This window comes from Mirounga angustirostris, unplaced genomic scaffold, assembly GCF_029215605.1.
Source record: "Mirounga angustirostris isolate CCGP_5_RB_7025 unplaced genomic scaffold, mMirAng1.0.hap1 SCAF_4, whole genome shotgun sequence".
In the NCBI taxonomy this organism is placed as follows: domain Eukaryota; kingdom Metazoa; phylum Chordata; class Mammalia; order Carnivora; family Phocidae; genus Mirounga; species Mirounga angustirostris.
Window position 1 is genome coordinate 126,225,105 of NW_026991712.1, and position 25,787 is coordinate 126,250,891.

Consider the following 25,787-nt stretch of genomic DNA (forward strand, 5'->3'; position numbering starts at 1 on the left):
AACCCCCAGATCAAGAGTGATATGCTTCTCCGACTGAACCAGACAGTGCCCCAGTAACAGTTCCTTTAGTATAGTTTTTAAACTTTTTTTTTTTCAAGTCTGCATGTGATGGCAAGAGCATTTTGATAAATAGGATAGCTCCAAAGATTCCAAGATAAGTACAGTGGTATAATCATCTATAAAAAGGAGCATGAATTTTGTATGGTATATATATGTATAGTGTATATATTAAGAGAACTTTTATTTTTATTATTATGTTTTTAAAGTGAGCACTATGCCCATTGTGGGGCTTGAACTCATGACCCTGAGATGGAGTCCCATGCTCTACTGACTGAACCAGCCAGGTGCTCTGAGAACTAATATTTTAAAAATTGTGCGTGTATCAAAATAAAGTTATCTTAGAAGGCTAAGTAAGTAAATATCTGTGAGTTTACCAGGGAAAGCCCTTTGGAAAATAAAAATAATGAAACGTTGTTTCTGCCTTCAAAGAAGTATAGTCAAACTTCTGGTCAGGTAGGGTAGTTGTTTTTTTTTTCCCCACTACTACTGTAAGTGTCTTATGAGTATTATAACCAGGAATTTAGGTGAGGGAGACGTTACTTGTTATTGAGTCTTGGTAGAGATGTTATTTGAGATGAGTGAGCTTTGAAAGGTTTTCAACAGGGGAATATTGTAGGACATTTCTAAAATAGAAAGATAATTGGGTTTCTGAAAAGATACGAGTTATATTTAAGAAAGGATTGGTAGAACAATTTGTATATGTACTGCCGAAGCAAGCACAGGATTGGTAGAACAATTGGCTGATAGTAAGTTATGGGTTATGTAAGATAGTAATAGGAGATGAAAAAGACAAATTATGAAAGACTTCATTCATTAAAGGTGTTTGATCAGAAGAGGTATGTATTCCACATGAATGCAGAATGAACTGTAATTGGGAGAAGATTGAGACCAGGAGATTCCTTTGGGCAGCTTTAGGTTGAGCTAGATGTCCGTAGCATTACTTTTTGTGGTCCTTGTAGTTTCTCTGAAGTGCTATCTTGAAAGCAGGCCTTTAGATAAAAACAGGTGCAGGGGCACCTGGCTGGCTCAGTTGGTAGAATATGTGAATCTTGATCTTGGGGTCATGAGTTCAAGCCCCATGTTAAGTAGAGCTTACTTAAATTTAAAAAAAAAAACCAAAAAACGAAAAGACATGGGTGCAGGTGAGATGCTGGAAGCAGCAGTGAGGGAGTGGGTAAAGATTTAAGGAAGGGAAAAAAGGCCAATGAATGGGATCTGGTGTGTGTGTTGGGGGGTTAATCCTGTGGAGATTTTTGTGGAACTGCCTCAGAATTATCCTATCAAACAAAGGGGAGTTGAGGGAGTTTTTCCACCCACTTCCGGATCTCTTAATAGCTCTAATCATTGAAAATCTTCACCATTGATTGGGTTTACTAGTGCTAACTTTCTCCAGTTACATAAAAAAAGTATTCCTCATACTTAAAGAATCATTATGTCCAAATAATTGGAACACATATATCAAGTCTGCCAACCTTTGTCTTCTGTCTAAAAGTCCATACTTGAATTATTTCACATAGTAGTAAATATTTTATTGTTTACTGTCTCTGTTTAAAGCACTTTATATGTATTTTTAAATTTTATTTATTTATTTATTTTTAAAAGATTTATTTATTTGAGAGAGTGTGTGCACAACCATGCTCAAGTCGGGAGGGGAAGACGGAGAGAATCTTCAAGCAGACTCCCTGCTGAGTTCAGAGCCAGAGGCGGCTAGATCTCATGACCCATGAGATGATGACCTGAGCCGAAACCAAGAGTCAGATGCTTAACAGACTGTGCCAGCCAGGTGCCGCAGCACTTTGTATGTGCTTTATACATACTCCAGAACTCCATGAGGTAGATATTTATGGTTATCTCAATTTTATAGATGAGGGAATTGAGGCACAGAGAAATAACCCTGGTCACAAACCTAGGACATAGGGAAATTGGGTTTGAACCTAAGTAGCCTTGCTCCAGAAACTACTCTTAGCCACAGTGTTGTCTTACAAGATAGTTTCCAAACTATTTATTTTAAAGGATTTCTATGGAAGGTATTCTTATTCTGTAGCTTTTAGTATTCTTTTTTTTTTTTTTTAAGGATTTTATTTATTCATTTGAGACACAGAGATGGAGAGAGAGAGTACAAGCAGGGGGAGAGTAAGAGGGAGAAGCAGGCTCCCTGCTGAGCCAGGAGCCGGACATGGGGCTCGATCCCAGGACCCAGGGATCATGACCCAAGCCTATCCATCATCTGCCTAACCATCTGAGCCACCCAGGCGCCCCTGTAGCTTTTAGTATTCTTCATAAATAAAATATTCCAGATATAATCTAGTTTATGAATACGATAAGACTGATTACTCTTTTTTTTTTTTTAAAGATTTTATTTATTTATTTGAGACAGAGAGAATGAGAGAGAGAGAGCACGAGAGGGAGGAGGGTCAGAGGGAGAAGCAGACTCCCTGCCGAGCAGGGAGCCCGATGCGGGACTCGATCCCGGGACTCCAGGATCATGACCTGAGCCGAAGGCAGTCGCTTAACCGACTGAGCCACCCAGGTGCCCAAGACCGATTACTCTTTTTATCCTGAAACCTATTGATAAATTGAGTAAGAATTGCACTGTTGTTCCATGCATCTCCTAGAGTCTGGATTCTAAATACTTGAAACCCTTTTCTTTTTAGTGTCACTTTAGACAGTAGATTCTTTGAACCCTAATATAGGATATGGTATGACCATCTTTGTTAATTTTAGCTTATTTTTCCAAGCGCCTGGGTGGCTCAGTCGTTAAGCATCTGCCTTTGGCTCAGGTCATGATCCCAGGGTCCTGGGATTGAGCCCCGCATCGGGGCTCCCTGCTCGGTGGGAAGCCTGCTTCTCCCTCTCCCACTCCCCCTACTTGTGTTCCTACTCTTGCTCTCTGTCAAATAAAAAATAAAATCTTAAAAAAAAGAAAAACAACCTATTACTGTCAGGGGCACCTGGGTGGCTCAGATGGTTAAGCGTCTGCCTTCGGCTCAGGTCATGATCTCCATGTCCCGGGATGCAGCCCCACTTCAGGCTCTTTGCTCAGCCTGGAGCCTGCTTTTCCCTCTCTCTCTGCCTCTCCCTTTGCCTCTCCCTCTACCTCTCCCCACTACTTGTGCTCTCTATCAAATGAATAAGTGAAATCTTAAAAAAAAAAGAACTGTTATTTTCAATTTAATTTATTTTTTGTTTTTAATTTTAATTTCAGTATATATAATTAACATATAATGGAATATTAGCTTCAGGCGTACAATGTAGTGATTCAAAATTCTGTACATCACAAGTGTACTCTTTACTCTCCATTACCTATAAAAAAACATTTACAAGTTACATAAAAAAATTTATTTGTTTATTTTTTAGGTTTTAGTTTTTGTGTTTTTTTTTTTAAGTAAACTGCCAACGTGGGGCTCAAACTTAACGACCCTGAGATCAAGAGTTGCATACTTGAGGCGCCTGGGTGGCTTAGATGGTTAAGTGTCTGCCTTCGGCTTGGGTCATGATCCCAGGGTCCTGGGATTGAGACCCACATTGGGCTCCTGGCTTAGTGGGGAGCCTGCTTCTCACTCTCCCTCTGCCTTTCCCCCTTCTTGTTCTCTCTCTCTGTATCTCTGTCTCAAATGTATAAATAAAATCTTAAAAAAAAAAAAAAAAAGTCGCATACTCTTCTGAGCCAGCCAGGCACCTCTAAAAAGCTTAATTTTTAAAATTTTATAACTAGATTTTGCAAGCCTGCCTTCTGTGCCTTTATCCAGAGTTTTGTTAAAAATACGAACAGTTCTGCCACCTGCTAGTAAAGACTTTCTGGATTCATATCAATCTTCTCTATGACTATAAATTATTTACCAGTTTTCCTGACATAAATTTTTTCTCATGGTTGCTTGAATCTGACTCTATAAATAGCTTTACCTTTTAGAATAGACTAGACAATGGAATGCAGATGGTTTCTCCATATTAAAAGGTTTTTTATTAGGTCACCAACTATGTCCTGATGTGTAACAAATATTAATGACACAGGTCCCTTTGCTTTTCCTAAAACTTGAATATGTGCTCTTCTGTTTTTTTGGATGGCAAGGGTAGAATTTTGGGCATGAAACTTGATTGTACTGCCAAGGTATTCCCTCCTTCCCCCTGCTTAAAAGTAATAACTTCAGAAGCAGTTTTGAATCTGCAGATGGGCAATTGAGCTGTACATCATAGAACATGAATTCGTCCAGGAACATTTTTTAGTTGGGGTTATTGCCATCATTATAAGGCTGAGAAAATTTCAAATAAGTCTAGTTAGGGTAGTTAGAGGAAAAGTTTGCTGAAAAGGTTGCCAGATAAAAGATTGTAAAGGTAAGGACAAATTGGGGTCAATTATGAAAAGCCTTAATTTCCATGCAGAGCTTGAATTTTCTTGTGCTCCCTGGTGATTCCCATCCTGTGAACCACAAGCTTCTAAAGGAATCTCAGAGTTTTGTGGGATCTACATCTATATACTTAAAAAAAGGCATTTTCATTTACATTTATTTTCACTGCCTTTGTGTTGTCTGTCTTTTCTAATGCCTAGTACCTGTCTTCCCTGGGCAAACTGTCAGACCAGAGTGAAAGCATGCATGCCTTCTTTCTTTTGGTATACACTGGAGAAGAAATTGAAGTAGCTTAGAACCTCTGTTGCCTTGTCCTCTTGTGTCTAAATATCCTACTCTCAGTAAATCTTTATCAAAAGAAGGAATAAAAGAATGATTTTGTTACCATAGTGAATTAATTGAGTAAAACTAGGTAACTAGAATATTAAGGGCCTTCTATTTTGATAGTGTTATGTTTAATTGTAAGGAATACTAAATTGCCTTGGTACAAATTATTAGCTTTTGTTTACATGCACTAGTTCTCATTAAATTGTTTAGATACCAAAAGATTAATACAAGACACCAGAACAGAGAGTACTTAATCTTTCCCCAGTCCCCATTTCTTTGTTTTGAGGCAACAGAGTACATAACCTTCAATGACTATATTTTTATAGGATGTCTACATCCAGATACAGTGTGCTGTAATGCAGGTTTTAAATTTTTACTTCAGTGGTTTCATACAGTACATATCATTCTGTATCTTCCTTTTTTTCCAATCCAACATTATGTACTTTAGATCTATCCCTGTTGATAAATTATCCATCCATTTAAAGTGGTCAAACTGTTGTGTGGTATTCATTTGTGAATATACCTTTTATGTATCTGTTCTAATGATGGACTTAAAACATTCTAAAATCAAAAGCAAGATAAGATTATCTAGAAAGCAATGAGAAAATTTCCGTTTAATTGGCCAACATTGATATTTAAAGGAAAATGCATACTAATTAAATACTTTTATTAAGTGAGGAAAAAAAAGAGAATTTAGTACTCATATTTAGGGATTAAGAAAATAAAACCAAAACCAAGTACGACATGGAAATTAAAGATAAAGCTGTAATTAATGGAATTGGAAACAACAGAACAAAAATAGTGGAAAGGATAAATCACAAAGCTGGTTCTTTGCAGAGACCAATGAACTAGATAAACCTCTGTAGAAGAAAATAAAATCAAGTAAAAATGCACAAGATTAGGAACGAGAAAGGAAACCTCAAAGACACATGGATATAGGGGAGATTAATGGAATGTTATGCAATTTTCTTGAGAATATTACATGCATGCTATGATGTAAAGTTGAAAATTGAGAGGGCATGCATGATTTAATAGCAAAATATAAATTAGTAAATTTGATCCAAGAAGTGAAAAACTTGAATTGACCCATTCCCACTAAAGGGTCAGAAGATGATTGAAGATATGTCCTGCAAAGAGGCACCATAGCAGATAATTTCACAGCTGAGTTTCATTTAATTTATAAAGAACATACAATAATAATAATAAATAATAAAACCTTTTCTATGGTATAGAAGATGCAAAGCTACTGAATGTATTCTGTGAAGCACATGTACTTTTATCCCTGATAAAAATGTTACCCAAAAAGGTCAATTTCACTTGCAAAATTTCTAAATACGATATTAACCAATAGAATCTAGATATGAAGCAACAGACTAATAGTACATTTTGACCCATAGGCATACCAATGCAAGGATCATTCGTATCAAATCTGTTAATAGATTATATCAGTGGATGAAATAAGGAATATAGTAAATCATCAGTAGCTGCTGAGAAGACATTTAATAAAGTTCATTAAGGCCAATTCTGGGGTGCCTGGGTCCGTTGAGCATCTGCCTTCGGCTCAAGTCATGATCCCGGAGTCCCAGGATCGAGCCCCACATCAGGCTCCCTGCTCAGTGGGGAGTCTGCTTCTCCCTCTGCCCCTCTCCCTGCTCCTTGTCTCTCCTCACTCTCTCAAATAAATAAATAAAAATCTTGGCCATTTCTAATTAGGGGCGTCTTGCTGGCTCGGTCAGTAGAACGTATGACTCTTGATCTTGGGGTCGTGAGTTCAAGCCCCATATTGGGCTTAGAACTTACTTTAAAAAAAGAATTCTAATTTAAAAAATCAAAGTAAATTGGGCGCCTGGGTGGCTCAGTTGGTTAAGCGACTGCCTTCGGCTCAGGTCATGATCCTGGAGTCCCTGGATGAGTCCCGCATCTGGCTCCCTGCTCGGCAGGGAGTCTGCTTCTCCCTCTGACCCTCCCGACCCTCCCCCTTCTCATGCTCTCTCTCTCTCAGTCTCTCTCTCTCAGATAAATAAATAAAATCTTAAAAAAAAAAATCAAAGTAAATTAAGAATAGGAGGAAATTACAGCAAATATCCTAAGTGGCTAGACCATTAAAACAAAGACCCAGAAATGGATGCCCAAAATCACTTTTTTTTTTTTTAACATTTTTATATTTAACATTGCCTTAGAGATTCTAGTAAATGCATTAAAACAATAAAGTTAAATAATTAATACTGGAAAACAAGAGGTAAAACTATCGTGTTTTCTAGTATATTCAGAGAATAGCCAAGGAAACTGAAAAGGAATAGTGAATGAGGAATGTCTTACAGTTTTTGAAATACTCTACATTCCATGTATTCAGATTAAATATGGTATTGGCATAATTAGATTATTGGAACAAAATGAAGGATCCAGAAATATGTGCAAGAGTAATAAACGTAAAGATAGTATTACAGTTCAGTAGGTGATGGGTAGATTGTGTAGTAAGTGGTGCTGGTACAACTGTCTGCCCATCTGGAAGAAAATAAAATTGGGGTTCCTGTCTTAAGATAAACCCCAGATGGATTAAAGCCTTCTTTAACAACTAGTTAAGGTTATTCTACAGCTTTAGCTATATGGACTAGGAAATTTTAAGATTAGAAACTCAAGCTATTATAAGAGACATGTTTGATTTTATAAAAATTAAAGCCTTTAATGATAAAGGATACTGTAAGAAAGTTAGCAGTATTGGTATTAAGACAGACATAAGCTAGTGGAATAGCATAGAGTCCATAAATAACCTTCATATATATGATAAGATGTTTTTTGACAAGAGTGCCAAGACTGTTCAAAGAGGGGAAAGGTCGGGGCGCTTGGGTGGCTCAGTCAGTTAAGCGTCTGCCTTCGGCTCAGGTCGTGATCCCGGGGTCCTGGGATCGAGCCCCACATTGGGCTCCTTGCTCTGCGGGAAGCCTGCTTCTCCCTCTCCCTCTGCTGTTCCCCCAGCTTGTGTTCCCTCTCTCTCTCTCTCTGTCAAATAAATAAATCTTTAAAAAAAAAACAAAGAGGGGAAAGGTCTTTTCAACAAAGGGAATTGGGCAAATTATATACCCACATGCAAACATATGAAGTTGGATGCTTACCTTACACCGCATAGAAAAATTGACTCGAATGGATCAAAGGCCTAAGCATAAGAACTAAAACTCTTAGTATATGTGCTGCCGAAGCAAGCACAGAACTAAAACTCTTAGAAGAAAACATTTGTGACATTGGATTTGGCAGTGATTCCTTGGATATGACACCAAAAGCACAGGCAACAAAGGTAAATAGATAAATTTGACTATATCACATTAAAAGCGGTGCATCAGAGGGCACAGTCGAGAGTAAAAAGGCAACCTATGGAATGGGTAAAAATATGTTGCAAATCATATATCTGATAAGGAGTTAAATACCCAGAATATGTAAAGGACTCCTACAACTCAACAACAAAAAGAAACGAACAACCCAATTAAAAAACAAGAGTTGAATAGACATTTCTCTAAAGAAGGTATATAAATAAATGGCTAATGAATACATGAAAAGATACTCAACATTACTAATCATTAGGGAAATGCAAATCAAAACCACAGCAAAATCACCTCACACCTATTAGGATAGCTACTATCAAAAAACCAGGGGAAAAAAAAAACAACCTAGAAAAGTAAGGGTTGGTGAGGATGTGGAGAAATTGGAACCCTTGTGCATTGGACTGGGAATGTAAAATGGTGCAGCCACTATGGCTGCTGGTATATATGTATATGTATAGTATGGTGATTCCTCAAAAATTGAAAAATAGAATTACCATATGATCCAACAATTTATTTTTTTCAAAGTTTATTTATTTATTAAATAGTCTCCACATCCAACATGAAACTCAAACTCAGAACCCCAAGATCAAGACTTGTGTGCTCTACCAACTGAATCAGCCAGGCACCCCTGATCCAGCAATTTCACTTCTGGATATCTACCCAAAAGAAGTAAAAGCAAGGATTTGAAGAGATAGTTGTACGGTTGTGTTCATGGCAGCATTATTCACAATAGCCAAAAGGTGAAAGCAACCCAAGTGTCCAGTGATCAATGAATGAATTAACAAAATGTGGTGTATATACAAACACAACTGAATGTTATTCAGCCTGGAAAAGGAAGGAAATTCTGACATGCTTATGAAATGGATGAATCTTTAGGACATTAGGCTAAGTAAAATAATGTCATCACAAAGACATACTGTATAATTCCTCTGAAAAACCTCTTTGGATCCCCAGACTAGTCAAATTCATAGAGATAAAGTAGAATGGTGGTTGCCAGGGGCTGGTGGGAGGTTGAATGGAGAGCTCCTATTTAATGGCTGTGGAGTTTCAGTTTTGCAAGATGAAAAGAGTTCTGGAGATTGGTTGTACAACAATGTGAATGTTGGTTGAACAACAGTGTGAATGTTGTATAATGTTGCTGAACTGTACACTTAGAAATGGCTAAGATGATAAATTTGTGTATTTCATCAAAATTAAAAACTTAATAAACAAATAGTAAGTTTGAAAAAATATTTGCAGTGTAGAAATTCTTTTTTTTTTTTTAAGATTTTATTTATTTACCTGACAGAGAGAGACATAGCAAGAGAGGGAACACAAGCAGGGGGAGTGGGAGAGGGAGAAGCAGGCTTCCCGCGGAGCAGGGAGCCCAATGTAGGGCTCGATCCCAGCACCTGGGATCATGACCTGAGCCGAAGGCAGACGCTTAACAACTGCGCCACCCAGGCACCCCTGCAGTGTAGAAATTCTATTTGAATCCAGAAGACAAAAAAAAAACAAAAAAAACTTCAAAGTAGTAGTTAATGAAAGCAAATCTATGAGGCCATAGAACTTATGAAAAGACACTCAAACTCACTGGTTGTCAAGTAATGCAAATTAAAGTACTGGTGAAATCTAACAATGTGCCTATTAAATGGCAAAAGTAAAAATACAGTGATGTTTATTGCTAGTAGAGAAAATGGTGTTGCTGTGCAGAAAATGGCTTTATTAGTGGAAATGTAAGTTGTATAATTTTTGAAATGTAATCTTGCAAAATCTGATTTTACAAACTGGCCTGTATTAAGATTATATAGATTTTTTTTAAGATTTTGTTTTTTTAAGTAATCTTTACACTTAACTTGGGGCTCAAACTCAGAATCCCGAGATCAAGAGTCACACATTCCGCCGACTAAACCAGCCAAGCATCCCAAGATCATATGGGTATTTTTAATGGCAGAATATGGAAACAGAGTATTCATCTATAGAAGAATTAATTGAATAATTTATGCAGGGCATGCATCATGACATATGTGTATCCAAGAAAAAGTTGAGAGAGAGGGATGTCTGTATTACTGGCCAAAAAAGGCCATATAGGTCTCTCTGTATTTGATTATATGAGCATGAAAAAAAATATTGAAGCATATATGTAGGTTTTACAGTGCAGGTATGCTGGTAATAAGTTGTTTCAGCATTTTTATTTTATTTTAAAGATTTTTTATTTATTAGAGCGAGAGAGCATGCAGGACAGGACATGAGTCAGGGTAGAGGGGTGGAGGGAGAGGGAGAAGCAGACTCCCTACTGAGCAGGGAGCCTAAAGCAGGCACCATCCCACGACCCTGGGATCATGACCTGAGCCCAAGGCAGATGCTTAACCGACTGAGCCACTCAGGCGCCCTGACAGTGATCTTTCAATACTGTACAGATGTTGCTCCACTGTCTTCTGGCTTGCATTGTTTCTAGCATACATTATTGGCCTTTCTTGGGTACTTTGAAGATGTTCTTTTTATTACTGGTTTTAAGCAACTTGTTGGTTGGTTGGTTTGTTTTTAGCCACGCCTAGCCTGCAAGGCAGCCCCATGGAGGGTGCTGTGGGGAAGCCAGTGGCCTGCACTGCCCCCCTTAAGCAACTTGTTTTAATGTGCCGTGGTGTAATTTGTTCCTGTGTCTGTGCTTTGAGTTCGTTGTGTTGCTTTAATTTGTAGGATTTTATTTTTCATCAAATTTGAACTTTTGCACCCAGCTGAGTGATACTCTTATTTAATTTTCTCAGTCTTTTTTTTGTATTTCAGTTTGCAGTGTAGTTTTTCTTTAAAATGTGTATCCTTGGGGCACCTGGGTGGCTCAGTCAGTAGAGTGTCCAACTCTTGATTTCAGCTCAGGTATTGATCTTAGGGTTGTGAGTTCAAGGCCTGTGTTGGGCTCCAGCTGGGCCTGGAGCCTACTTTAAAAATAAAAAATAAAATGTGTATCCTTTATCCTGTCATCTGTATTATCTCTGGATCTCTTTTTTTCCTTGCTGTGGATCTGATTTTTCTTCTTTGTATATCTTGTAATTTTTTTGAATTATAAAAGATTTTATAACTGAATGATGACAAAATATGATACAGTATAGAACAACATAAATATGGTTACTGCCCCATGGACATCTTCATAGCACAGGGGTATTTCAAGAGAGTGGGCTTAAGACAGCAGATGGGTGCCCTGAAAACTAGGGCAGGGGGACAGGAGAGGTACATTTGTGCTGGATAAGATTATTTCTCAATACTTTTTATTTTTTTTAAAGTTAAATTCAATTAATATGTAATGTATTACTGGTTTCAGAGGTAGAGTTCAGTGATTGACCAGTCTTATATAATACCCAGTGCTCATTATATCACATGCCCTCCTTAATGTCCATTATCCAGTTACTCCAACCCCCCACCCCCCTCCCCTCCAGCTACCCTCAGTTTGTTTCCTACAATTAAGAGTCTCTTATGGTTTGTCTCCCTCTCTGATTTCGTCTTGTTTTATTTTTTCCTCTCTTCCCCTATGATCCTCTGCCTTGTTTCTTAAATTCCCATATCAGTGAGATCATATAATTGTCTTTCTCTGATTGACTTATTTCGCTTAGCATAATACCCTCTAGTTCCATCCACATCATTGCAAATGGCAAGATTTCATTTCTTTGATGACTGAGGCGTAGTCCATTGTGTGTATGTATATATACCACATCTTTATCCATTCATCTGGATAAAGTTTGGCTATTGTGGACATCGCTGCTATAAACATTGGGGTGCAGGTGTCCCTTTGGATCACTATATTTGTATCTTTGGGGTGAATAGTAGTGCAATTGCTAGGTCGTAGGGTAGCTCTATTTTCAACTTTTTGAAGAACCTCCATACTGTTTTCCAGAGTGGCTGTACCAGCTTGCATTCCTGTCTTGTAATTTTTGATTGGATGCAGGCATTGCCATTTTTAAAATCTTGTCTGGTGCTGTTTTTTTTTTTTCTTCATCATTATTGCTTTAAATATCCTTAGCTTTGTTCTGGGACACAGTTAAGTGCCTTGGGAATAGTTTGGTCCTGTAATATTGTTTTGAGCTTTTTAAAGGCAGAACAAAAGTAGTTTTTAGTCTAGGGATACTTTATTTCCTATTACTGGGGCAATACCCTCTGAGTACTTTGTTCCTTCTGTATTATGAAGACTTTAAACTTACTGATGGGGGCACAAACAGATCTGTATTGGCTGTGAGGATTGTTCTACCTACTCCTTTACAGTAGTTCTTTCCCTTGTTTAGGGTAGTTTAATCACATGCACATGCATGCTTATCAGTTCTCAGCTAAAAACCTGATGGTAGCCCTCTACAAATCTCATGAGTTTATTTGCTCTGTGTTTAGTTCCTTCCTCTCTGTTACTCTGCCTTGTGAATTCTAGCCACCTTGGCCTCTCTGCATTTTCAGTACTGCCCCTTCAACTCAAGGAGATTGCTAGACTGTTTGGGTTTTCTCCTATGTGTACTATGGCCTAGAAGTTCTTTCTAGGCAGTCAGGTGGGGCAGTTGCCTTGTTGCCTATTGTTCAATGTCTGATAACCATTGTTTTATATATTTTGTCTGGCTTTTTAGTTAATTACGTTGAGAGCGTGAATCTGTTTCCTGTTACTCCATAATGGCTGGCAGTAGAGGTAGTTGGATGAGAGGGAAGAAATATCTAAGCACAAAAGGAAGTGAGATGTGGGAAAGATTGCCAGACTCTTCCTAAAATGTAAATAAGAAATGGAAAATATTAACAGTTATTTTAAGTTTAACTTCATGCATCTGAAAGTCTGGAGCATGGGGAGGGGCAGAGGGAAAGAATCTCAAGCAGACTTGTGTGGAGCCTGATGCAGGGCTCAATCTCATGATCCTGAGATCATGACCTGAGCTGAAATCAAGAGTCAGATGCTTAACCGACTGAGCCACCCAGGCATCCCTAATGTTATGTAATAATGTAATATTTAGAAATAACTATTTATTCACTATTAACCCCCAGGGTGATTTCCCGTTGCATTTTGTAGGTTGCAAGATAATATTGGACTCATTGGATTTCATTGAAACTTTTTGTTTAATGTGTTAATATTTTAGCATTTATAAGTGTTTATTCTTTCCTAGTAAGTTTCTTATTTTGTTCCCAAATAGTGTTCTCAAACCGCAAAGATAAACTAAGGGCATGAAAAGCCATGTTATTAAGAATGTACTTCGAAAGAAGATCTAGAAGTACTGAATTTTAAACTTGAGACTTTTTCTTGGAAATCACTCAGTTTACTTGAACCAGTCATAAGATTTCTACGCATTGAATGCTGTATAGCAGTTAGCTCTATGATTTATAAGATTTGCAGTGGAGATAGATAAAATTTAGTGACATAATATTCCTATCATTCTTTTTCTCATAAGTTATATTTGTAATATTGTGATATCTTGGAGGAAGTTAAGTGTATTGGGATTGCAAAACATTTTGCCTTCTGTTTATTTTAATGGAATTGAGGAAACTCCTGAAGAATATTAGGAAAATTGTAATCGATGTGGGACACTAAGTCTTAAACTTGTGGTCATATGGGGAAGGGAGGTATGACACCTACTGGTCATATTAAAAAAGTATATAATGGGATGCTGCAGAGTGCCTAATAAAATTTTATGTGCTTGTGTATGCGTAGTACTATGTGTGTGTATTTACACACTTGATATGTGTACTACCTCATTTAATCCTTAAAATAGCTCCATAAGTTAGTTATGCCATCCTGCTCTTACTGGTATCCTCAATTCTATTTGACTTCACAGTCTTGCTCTTACCCATAAGATACATAGGTGGATTGAAATCCTCGTTCTGCCAAATGCTAACAATGGCAAGTCAGTCAGATTTGCTTCTCTTAACCTTATATGAAATGAAGGTAATAGTGGTACTCCACCTCAGGTTTGTTGAAAGGATCTTGTGATAATTTGGTTTTTACCTTGGGACGATTTTGTCCCTTTGAGGACATAATTTTATACTATAGTTGTTAAAGCTCAGAATAGAGAGGGTGTTCTGGCATCTAATAGGTAGAAGCAAAATGTTGCTAATTACCTTAAAATGCATAGTACAAACTCCCACAAGAAAGATCTGGCCCAAAGTGTTAGTGGTGCCAATGTTGAGAAATTCTGATTTGTGACCATCTTGGTATACTGCTAACATACCAGACAGTTTCATTTATATCATCACTACGGGCTGCTGCTAGTATGAAAAGAAATGTTTCCATTTGACTATTCTTTACCTTTAATTCCTATTACAGCCTAAGGGTTAATCTTAAAAAAAAAAAAAAAAAAGAGTACTTAAATGGAATAAATGAAATTTTTTCTCTTATTTATATTCTAAAATGTGAAATGGGAAAGAGAAAGGGGAAAAAGTAGCAAAAATATTGTAGAAACAAATTTATATTGATACATAGGTGTCAATCTTTTTTATTTTTTAAGATTTTATTTATATATTAGACACAGCAAGAGAGACAGAGAGAGAGACAGCGAGATAGAGAAAGAGAGAGAGAGCACAAACAATGGGAGTGGGAGAGGGAGAAGCTTAGCGGGGAGCCCAGTCTGGGGCTCAATCCCAGAACCCTGGGACCATGACCTGAGGGGAAGGCAGACGCTTAACCGCTGAGCCCCCCAGGGGCCCTCATAATTGTCAGTCTTTATAAAATGTTAACTTTGTAGATAAATTGTCAATGTGCATTTTAAAGTATGAAGGTAATCTAGGTATATTTTGAAAAATATATTCTAGGGTAGACTTGTAAACACATATGCTTATTATTTTAGCCTTTATTTTATTTTTTTGACGATTTTATTAGAGAGCGCATGCGCCTATGCATGCACATGAGCGGGGGTGGGGTGGGGTGGGGTGGGATGGGGGTGGGGTGGGGAGGGGCAGAGGGAGAGGGAAAGGCAGACTCCCCATTGAGGGAGCCTGATGCTGGGCTTGATCCCAGGACCCCAAGATCATGACCTGAGCTGAAGGCAGACCTTAACCTACTGAGCCACTCAGGCACCCTGTCCTTTATTTTAATTATTTTTACTATATTAGCATTTTTTAATTAACATTTTTTGGTTATTTGTCCTGTAGGTATTACCTCATTTGGAAATACTTGGGAGACAGGAAAAAATTTCTAACAAAATGGCAGCTTTTCGAAATTATTGTCCACATTTGGATTCAGTTGGTGAAATAACGAAAGAAGACTTAATACAAAAATCTCATGTAAGATATAGAGTTTTTCCTTCCTTAAAAAATTACTCATTTTTCTCCCAAATATGTATTTTTTAAATAAATTACTATAATACTGTGTGTTCATGAGTTCTAATTTTTTATATGATATTACTAGTCAATTGTATGTGTTTGGCTGTGTCAATATAATGATAATGTTGTCTATGTGATTTTTGTTTCATAGGGTACTTGTCAGGATTGTAAAGTCAGAGGACCAAATCTTTGGGCATGCCTGGAGGTATGTGTATGTTCCTTTTCAAAAGTTTAATATTATAAAAATTTATATCTGAATAAGGGTAACTCTAAGATTTTTTGACATTCAGAGGATTTTATAAATGAATATACTTTAAAAAGATCATTACTGATAACAAAAATTAAACTGTAAACTCTGGGTTTTAACTTGCATTGCTTTTGCAGAGTTTTAGTAAATCATTAAAATATTTTATGCTTGCCTTTTATTAGAGGTGGCATTAGCTTTTAGCTTAGAAATATTCTCACTTTATTCTTCTGTTCCTAATACCTTTTGGTTAAAATAACTTACTATGTAAAGTCACTTAGTCATTGATTTAAAACGTGTGATCAAAATTTAATTGAAATTGCAGTGTTATTGTTCATTTACACATGTTATAAAATGCCTTATTTTTCTTTTGTATAATTATTTATAGAATAGATGTTCATATGTTGGTTGTGGTGAATCACAAGTAGATCACAGCACCATACACTCTCAGGTATGATATAGAAATTTTTTTTCTATCTATCTATTTATTTGCTTCCTTGCTTTTTAAGCTTTTATTTTTAATTCCAGTTAGTTAACATACAGTGTTATATTAGTTTCAGGTGTACAATACAGTGATTCAGCAATTCCATATATTACCCAGTGTACAGAAAATTTTCATGCAAGATATTTTTTAAAGAGAGCCTGAAGGAAATGGAAAGCAAATACAACATTATTTCAAGTTTCAGTTCAAAATTTTGCCCTTTTTCATATAAGAGGAATTAAATCTTAGCTTATACTTTTTAAAAGGTGGGGAGGGGATTTGCTAAGATCAATATTAGATTGAGGTTGTAATTAAGAGAGTAATGATTTAAGAACTTTGCCTCCTGATTTATGAAGATGATAGTTGGAATTTTAGGAGATGTGAAGATTGAAGTTAAGAGTGGATGCCTCCACTTGTGATAGGACCTGGCTAACTTCAGGTCTCAACTCTTATTACCTTCTGCACATTCTCTTAACTGGAGTTCCCTTTTTACTTCACCCTGGTGGTTTGGTGCTTGTGTGTAATTCTGGCATGCCTCTTTTATAGTCTCCCCTTCTAAACTGTAAGTTTTTTGAGAATGAACTGTCTTTTTCACATTGATATTTCTATAGCATGAATTGTCCTCAGTCAAGGTTCCTCAAGAGAATTAATTAAGCCTGAATATCCCAAGGTCCTCAGGCATCATTATACATACGTTACTTGTCTTTTATGCATCTAGAATGGTAGTGCTATGTACCATTTTTAGGAGAATTGAAAAAATAGTTACTGAAATAATTTTCTGTAGAGCACAAATTTTCTTGCAGAACTCCAGTTGAGAAAGGCCAAAGCTTTATATATCCAAGATCATACATTCACTATTGCTTGAGCGGTTTTTTGCTTTGACTCATGTCATTGGGCTCATTGTTTTGCCACTCTGATCTTCTAGAATTGTTACTGTGTTTTTGTCAATTATTTTCTTGTATTACACTTATTTGCTAACTGCAAAACAGAATCTTACTCTTGTTTGTCTTCATGCTGAACAGTGGTAAAAAATGACAATAGAATAATTTCTAAAGTAGGGTTAGATATTGTACTATTCACTACTTTAGCAGTTTACCTGAAGAATGTGTTTTTGGTGTTCCAGTTTTAACTCTTCTCTTTTGAGTATATTGTTACTCATCAAAGGCCAGGAGTTTATCTTATATGATTTTTTTTTTTCTTTAAAGATTTTATTTATTTATTTGACAGAGAGAGAGCACAAGCAGGGGAAGCAGCAGGAAGAGGGAGAGGGAGAAGCAGGCTCCCCGCCGAGCAAGGAGCCTGATGTGGGGGCTCGATCCCAGGACCCTGGGATCATGACCTGAGCCGAAGGCAGACACTTAACAACTGAGCCACGCAGGCGCCCCTCTTACATGATTTTTTAAAAAGATTTGAGAGAGAGAGATGAGGAGCAAATGAGGGGAGGGGCAGAGGGAGAGGGAGAGAAGCAGACTCCATTGAAGGCAGAGCTGGATGCGGGGCTCAATCTCACGGCCCTGAGATCATGACCTGAACCAAAATCAAGAGTTGGATGCTTAACTGACGGAGCCACCCAGGCACCCCACTTATATGAATTTTTTAAGTTTGTTTATTTTTTTTAGTAATCTCTACACCTAGCGTGGGGGTTGAAGTCATGAGCAAGAGTCCAGTGCTCTTCCAACTGAGCCAGTTAGGTGCCCCTTTATATGATCTTTGGAAATGTTTTCACCTATATCTAATTTTGGTTCCTCTTCTCCCCTCCTGTGAAATTATATAGGAGACAAAGCATTATCTAACTGTGAACCTTACCACTCTTCGAGTATGGTGTTATGCTTGCAGCAAAGAAGTATTTTTGGATAGGAAATTAGGAACTCAGCCTTCTTTGCCTCATGTAAGACCACTTCAGCAAACACAAGAAAACAGTGTCCAGGTAATAATCTAACTTTATTTAATTAAAATATCATACATTTTCACGTAGTGATTTCAGAATTTGTCATGTAGTTGTGATTTAAAACCACTCCACCTAATATGTACTTTAAAAATTTATGTAATGTGCCTTTTTTTCTCGATTGAAACACTGAGGCTGGCCTTTATTCTTTTGTAGAATGATAGGTTATGGTAAGATTGAAGCCCACCTGTCTGAAGATGGAAAAGCACCTGTTGTGTTTTTAAAATTAAAAAAAAACTAGTTTAAAAAGTGTATCCTTTTCTAGCAATCTGGTTCTAGGAGAACACATTCTTCAAATTAGTATTTGAATTACAAATACTAATTCAGCTCCCTGTTCTTAATTTCTCTCCCCTCTCTACCCCATTTATATTACTAAGAACATTTTACTAATTTATCAAAAACCAGATAGGATATCTCAAAGCTTAGCATTGACCTTTGGTTCCAAAATATGTGTGGGCTTGCAAAGATTGATCACTTAATTTTGAGAATTTTCCAGGCATATAAAAATAGGAAAAAGGAAATGAAAAAATTAGAATAGTGGCTTCTAACTTATTCTGCTCATTTGCTCTGTATGGTTTAATTAACACATTAGTGAGCTTTTTCCTTGTGTGTCATAAAAATCACATTGTATTTCTGTACTTTCCTCCTTGGTACCAACTCTTCTATTTTTCTTTTATATCTTTGTATCACGTTTTGATAGTAGACATTTATGCTAATAAATTTGCTTGCCATACACATTCTATGACTAAATGAATAGGTTTTATTTTATTTTATTTTTTAAAGATTTTATTTATTTATTTGAGAGAGAGAATGACAGAAAGAGAGAGAGAGAGCACATGAGAGGGGGGAAGGTCAGAGGGAGAAGCAGACTCCCTGCCGAGGAGGGAGCCCGATGCGGGACTCGATCCCGGGACTCCAGGATCATGACCTGAGCTGAAGGCAGTCGCTTAACCAACTGAGCCACCCAGGCGCCCCTAAATGAATAGGTTTTAGACAAGGTACAACTTGTTGCATTTCTAGTTCCACGGTTGAATGGCTCTAGTGGGTAAATCACCACATTACCATTACTGTTTGTCCCGCTGATACTTATTTATCATTCAGAAATGTGTTTTTTGTCTTTTTTGAATGCCTTTATAGTTTGAAAGTAAATTTTCGTGAACACTCTTGCATTATTAACCAAAATGTGGTAACAAAAAGTTTAATCACATAAGGAACTAATAACAATTTATAAGGGTAATACTCAAAGGTGGTTGAAAAAATAAGTGCAGATGGTTCACAAAAGAGAAATATAAATAAAAACACATTGACAAAATAATCATCCCTGACTAAAGAAAAGTAAGTTAAAACAGCTGTCTGTTGCCATTTCTGCATGCTCTTTTTTTTTTTTAAAGATTTATTTATTTATCTCAAAGAGAGAGAGAGAGAGAACACAAGTGGGAGAGCCAGAGGCGGAGGGAGAGAGAAACCCAAGCAGATTCGTGCTGAGTGGAGCCTGACGTGTGGCTCGATCTCATGACCTGAGCCGAAACCAAAAGTCTGTAGCTCAACCTCCTGTGCCACCCAGGCACCCTGATATTTCATACTCTTAATGAATGTTGAATCTGGTTGAATAAATATACTGATACTTTTCTGATGGCTTGTAAATAATTCTCTAGTGAGTTATATTTATAACACATAAAAGGCATGAATTTAATTTCATGCAACTTCCTGATCCCATTGTTGAAGAAATTACAATAAAAAATGTTATTTGTACAAATTTTTTTAGTATAAAGTTTTTTTTTAAAGATTTTATTTATTTATTTGACAGAGAGCAAGAGAGCACAAGCAGGGGGAGCGGCAGACAGAGGCAGAGGGAGAAGCAGGCTTCCTGCTGAGCAGGGAGCCCGATGCGGGGCTCGATCCCAGAACCTTGGGATCATGACCCAAGCCGAAGGCAGACGCTTAACCGACTGAGCCACCCAGGCGCCCCTACTATAAAATTTATATGCTGTTTGAACCCAATTCATTGGAACATTAATTAAAAATAGTAGTATTCGAAACCATTCAAAGGTCATTAAGATTTTTAAATAGAAATTTTTTCTGGGAGGTAAAATTTTAAGTGATTTTTTTTAAGTCTCTATACTTAAATATAAGTGAGACTATGGGGCCAACTCAAATGTTCAATATCTACAGATACCAGGAAAGTAATGTATAAAGTGGGTGGGTATAAAAGTACATGTGCATGCATTGTAGAGGTGGAATAAGCTGTAATAAGTTGGAGAAGCAGAGCACATGCTAAGTGCATGCTGCTCTTCAGTTTCCTCCTTTAACTGAGTGTTGCTAAATGGGTTCACTGTAGTTCGATCTTCTATTACAAGAGATCTTGCATGATCTGAGTTTTATGTGAGCTCTCCCAATTTTTAAAATATTAGATCAAAGTTTTTCTTTTGTTAGGCTTTGTCCCTTTTTTTTGTTTTTTAAGTGTGAGCTAGCATTTGACCAACAGATCACCAGTTGTAACCTTTGAGTTAAGCCAGTACTTGGAAATTAATTCTGGAATATTTTATTACTGTTTAAAACAAGGGAACTATTTCATATGCGCAAAAGGATGCAAAATAAGTATGGTAGCAAGTATCAGGAGAGATTGTAGAAGTCTACAGTAAGTTGGTGTGTTATGATAGAAAAACTTAAGTATTTTTTTTCCTGTAAAAAGTTAGAAAAATCTGAAAAGACAGTGTAGGGTATTGCACTTAGATTTTTTTTAGCCGTAATGTGATCTCACTGAATTGGATTGGAATTCACTGAATTAATTGTGTTTAAATTCAGAAAAGTCACAAGTGGCTTTGTTATTCAAGTACATATTTTAATATAGATGTAGTGACATGCTCTTACCTAGTGTAGATCCTTATTGATTTCAGGATATAAATGTAAATTTTATTCTGATTGGTAATACCAGAGTTTGTTAATAGTTTTAAAATAACATCTCTTAACTTTTAGACTGTAGATGTGTATATGAGATAAAATTTTAAAAAATTTTAACATAAAGGATTTTTTCAAGTTAGCTGTCTTTTCTGTTATCAAGGATTTTAAAATACCCAGTAATACAACATTAAAAACTCCTCTGGTTGCTGTATTTGATGATTTGGACATAGAAGTGGAAGAAGAAGATGAACTTAAAGCAAGAGGTAAAATAATTCTCCTGTCACTCCTTTGTATGGCACTGCCCATTTCTTTAGGAAACTATGTAATGGGAAAATTTCAAACTCCAGAAGTGAAAAGGACTCTAAAGATGTGAATGACCAAAAAAAAAAAAATTTGGTCTTGTAAAATTTCATTTGCAAGGAAAGCAGACTGGCAGCTTTGAGTGATGCTTGGTTTCTCTGACATCACTTTACCAAAGCCCAGAATTCTTAGTATAAACTATCTGTATATAATATAGCACAGATTTTGTGTTTTGTAATTGATACAAGGGAATTTTAATTTTTTAAATGTGTATTTAAATAATTATCTAAAAATTAACACTAGTTTAAGCCTGAGGTCTGAGTTGTTCAAGTTGTTATTTTGTATTTCCATAATATATATTTTTTTCATTATTTTTTTTTTTTTTAAGATTTCATTTATTTATTTGACAGAGACACAGCAAGAGAGGGAACACAAGCAGGGGGCATGGCAGAGGGAGAAGCAGGCTTCCTGCTGAGCAGGGAGCCTGATGTAGGGCTCAATCCCAGGACCCTGGGACCATGACCTGAGCCAAAGGCAGACACTTAACAACTTGAGCCACCCAGGCGCCCCATAATGTGTGTTTTTGTTTTAATTTTCAATTTTTTGAGTAATCTCTACTTCCATCGTGGGGTTCAAAGTCACAACCCCAAGATCAAGAGTCGCACACTCTACCCATTGAGCCGGCCAGGCACTCCTATTTTGTATTTTCTTTTTTTTTTTTTTTTAAAGATTTTATTTATTTATTTGACAGAGAGAGACACAGCGAGAGAGGGAACACAAGCAGGGGGAGTGGGAGAGGGAGAAGCAGGCTTCCCGCCGAGCAGGGAGCCCGATGTGGGACTCGATCCCGGGACTCCGGGATCATGACCTGAGCCGAAGGCAGTTGCTCAACCAACTGAGCCACCCAGGCGCCCCTATTTTGTATTTTCTTAACATAGTTTGGGAACCATAATAAGTACCATATATATTTACATATTCAGTAAACATTTATAAAATTAAGTCATTGCATTATTTAATGATGACATAATTTATGATTTTTCTTAATAGGTCTTACAGGTTTGAAAAATATTGGAAATACTTGTTACATGAATGCAGCTTTGCAGGCTCTTTCTAACTGGTAAGTAGTGAAATAAGCTTTGTTTGTACAACTTTTTAAAGTTACTCTTTGAGGAAAAAAAAATGAATTCACTCTTTGAGCAGATGACCATGCTGCTAGTATATGGGCATACCACCCTGAACGTGCCTGATCTCATCTAATCTTGGAAGCTAAGCAGGTTGGGCCTGGTTAGTACTTGGATGGAAGGAAACCATGCTGCTGTAGTATGCTTAAAAAAAAAAAAGATGACTAGTCAGAGGAGAAAAGAAAGAAATACACATTAATAGTAATACAGGAAAGAATTAATTCTATTCAGTTTCACAGCCAACAGGATCCCATAAATCCTTGGCTGTACTTACCTCACCATCCTCAACGCATTCCTCTCCTTCCCTCTCACTTTCTGAAATGGTCCTTTTTAGAAAATTATGTGGATCAACTAAAACTATGTACATGTCCTGAAAAAGTTATTTTTTCTTTCTTGTTAAGTAATCCTCCAGGTAGAGTAGGCAAGAATCCGGGTTGGGACATAATCCATTGTTGTCCCAGTGGGGTTACTCTGTTCATGCCTGTGGTTTCCTGAGACTGCTCTTTCTGGCTTAGACCCTAGGTAGTTGTGTGTCTTTGAGCAAGTTATTTGTTTTTATGTTTAGACATGAGCTTGAACTAATTTGTCATCATTTTTAGAGATGCTATGAAAATATTTTATACTTTTCTATAGGTGGAAAAGTCAAAGTGTTCAGATTTTCTTTGCCTGGAAGTCAGTCAGTATTAAGCTTTGATTCCACTTCAGCATTTTTCTTTTTTTTTAATTAGCCCACCTTTGACACAGTTTTTTCTTGATTGTGGAGGACTAGCTCGAACAGATAAGAAACCAGCCATTTGTAAAAGTTATCTCAAACTGATGACAGAACTGTGGCATAAGAGCAGGTATGTACTTAATATATTTATTCTCTTTATTATGTTTTTAAATGAGTATCAAATATTAAAAGGATGCAGGTGTACATATATAGAGCTGAAAAAAGTAGATTTGAGACAAGTTCATTTTAGGGCATGTTATATTTCAAACTGAACATCCCTTTGAAGTATCTGGACTGGACATCTAGTGTTGAATTGCAAAAGCTGCGATTACTGACGCTTGAGTTATAATGCAGGAGTAGGCATTCTGACAATGCTAAAATCAGACCATAGATACTTAACATGAATGTTCATTTTTCTCTTTACGCTTATTTGCTCTAAAGTGTAGCATTAGAAGAATAATTGGTGTAATATTTTACTAATTTTGTTTTAGAACTATTTGGAAAATTGCTTTTACCATTAGTCCTTTTTAAAATTTTTATTTATTTTTTAAAAATATTTATTTATTGAGCGCCTGGGTGGCTCGCTCAGTTGGTTAAGCGACTGCCTTCGGCTCAGGTCATGATCCTGGAGTCCTGGGATCGAGTCCCGCATCGGGCTCCCTGCTCAGCGGGGAGTCTGCTTCTCCCTCTGACCCTCCCCCTTCTCATGTGCTCTCTCTCTCTCTCTCATTCTATCTCAAATAAATAAATAAAATCTTTAAAAAAAAATTTATTTATTTGAGAGAGAGAGAGAACACAAGCAGGGGAATTAGCAGGCAGAGGGAGAGGGAGATGCGGGGCTGGATCCCAGGACCCTGGGATCATGACCTGAGCCGAAGGCAGACACAAGCAACTGAGCCACCCAGGCGCCCTAGTCCTTTTTTTTTTTTTAAAGATTTTATTTATTTATTTGACAGAGAGAGAGACAGCAAGAGAGGGAACACAAGCAGGGGGAGTGGGAGAGGGAGAAGCAGGCCTCCTGCAGAGCAGGGAGCCCTACACAGGGCTTGATCCCAGGACCCTGGGATCATGACCCGAGCCGAAGGCAGACACTTAACAACTGAGCCACCCAGGCACCCCATTTTTTTTAAGATTTTATTTATTTGAGAGTGAGAAAGTGAGAGAGTGGACGTCAGGGCAGAGGGACAAGCAGACTCCCTGCTGAGTAAGGAGTCTGAAGTAGGGCTTGATCCCAGGACCCTAAGATCATTATCTGAGCCAAAATCAGAGGCTTAATCAACTGAGCCACCCAGGCGCCCCTTACCATTAGTCCTTTTTAAAGGTTCCTGAGAACTGCTCAACCTTTCCTGTAAGAAAACAGTCACCAAAGCTATCTTTTAAAAAAAAAACATCTTGTAAGGGGTGCCTGGGTGGCTCAGTTGGTTAAGTGTCTGCCTTCAGCTCAGGTCATGATTCTGGGGTCAGTGGGAAGTCTGCTTCTCCCTCTCCCTCTGCCTGCCGCTCCCCGTGCTTATGCTCTCTCTCTCTCTCCCTCTCTGTCAAATAAATAAATAAAAATCTTTAAGAAAAATAAATGATAGAAAACCTTGTAAGACTTTGAAATCGTTAATGATTTCTAATGTAAAAATTTCATTAGTAAAGTTTTAACATTCTTACATTCCTGAGTGCTTCAGTTTTCTTCGACATATATGACCCCCTACTAAGAACATTTCTTAAATGAGACAAAAATTTGTTACTACTTTGATTTTAGTGTCCCAGGAAAAGAGAACGGCTTTTCTTTCTTTTTTTTAATTGAAGTATAATTAACATACAATTTAGTTTCAAGTATATACCATATTGACTAGAGAATTCTATATATTAATGCTCATCATGGTAAGTGTGGTCACCGTCTGTCACCGTAAAATGTTATTACAATATTACTGACATATTCTCTATGCTTTACTTTTTGATCTGTGACTTACATATTTTATAACTTGAAGTTTGTACCTCTTAATCCCCTTTATCTATTTCACCTATCCCCCTCACCCAGCTTCCCTCTGGCAACCACCAGTTTGTTCGTGTTTTTATTTTTATTTTATTTTTATTTTATTTTTTTTAAAGATTTTATTTATTTATTTGACAGAGAGAGACACAGCGAGAGAGGGAACACAAGCAGGGGGAGTGGGAGAGGGAGAAGCAGGCTTCCCGTGGAGCCGGGAGCCCGATGCGGGGCTTGATCCCAGGACCCTGGGATCATGACCTGAGCTGAAGGCAGATGCTTAACGGCTGAGCCACCCAGGCGCCCCTTGTTCTGTGTTTTTAAGAGCCTTTTTTTTTTTTGCTTGTTTTATTTGTTTTGTTTCTTAGATTTCGCACATAAGTGAAATCATTTGGTATTTGTCTTTCTCTGACTTATTTCACTTAGCATAATACGCTCTAGGACCTTTCATATTGTTGCAGATGAAAAGATCTTATTCTTTTTGTGACTGTATAAATATTCCATTGTATATATACCACATCTTTATCCATTCATCTATGGATGGACACTTAGGTTGCTTCCATATCTTGGCTATTATAAATAATGCTGTAGTAAACATAGGGGTGCATATATCTTTTTGGATTTGTGTTTTTATTTTCTTTCGGTAAATACCAGTAGTGGAATTACTGGACCATATAGTATTTCTATTTTTAATTTTTTGAGGAATCTTTGTACTGTTTTTCAGAGTGGCTGCACCAATTT

The 25,787-nt window shown here is 37.1% G+C and overlaps 1 protein-coding gene across 5 annotated transcripts in view; it reads left to right on the top strand.

Moving 5' to 3' along the window:
- The window catches only part of USP33 (ubiquitin specific peptidase 33), a 58,999-nt gene that overhangs the window by 2,750 nt on the left and 30,462 nt on the right, over positions 1 to 25,787 (top strand). For 3 of the 5 annotated variants that reach the window (XM_045897382.3, XM_045897381.2, XM_045897380.3), the window contains exons 2-8: positions 15,134 to 15,265; positions 15,456 to 15,509; positions 15,937 to 15,999; positions 17,804 to 17,956; positions 21,036 to 21,138; positions 22,223 to 22,292; positions 23,085 to 23,198. In XM_045897382.3, coding sequence (XP_045753338.1) covers positions 15,185 to 15,265; positions 15,456 to 15,509; positions 15,937 to 15,999; positions 17,804 to 17,956; positions 21,036 to 21,138; positions 22,223 to 22,292; positions 23,085 to 23,198 — 638 coding nt within the window. In that variant the 5' untranslated portion in view covers positions 15,134 to 15,184. Of the gene's footprint in view, positions 1 to 1,662; positions 1,894 to 15,133; positions 15,266 to 15,455; positions 15,510 to 15,936; positions 16,000 to 17,803; positions 17,957 to 21,035; positions 21,139 to 22,222; positions 22,293 to 23,084; positions 23,199 to 25,787 lie in introns of all 5 variants that reach the window. The other 2 variants (XM_064588956.1, XM_045897379.3) reach the window with 1 other exon arrangement.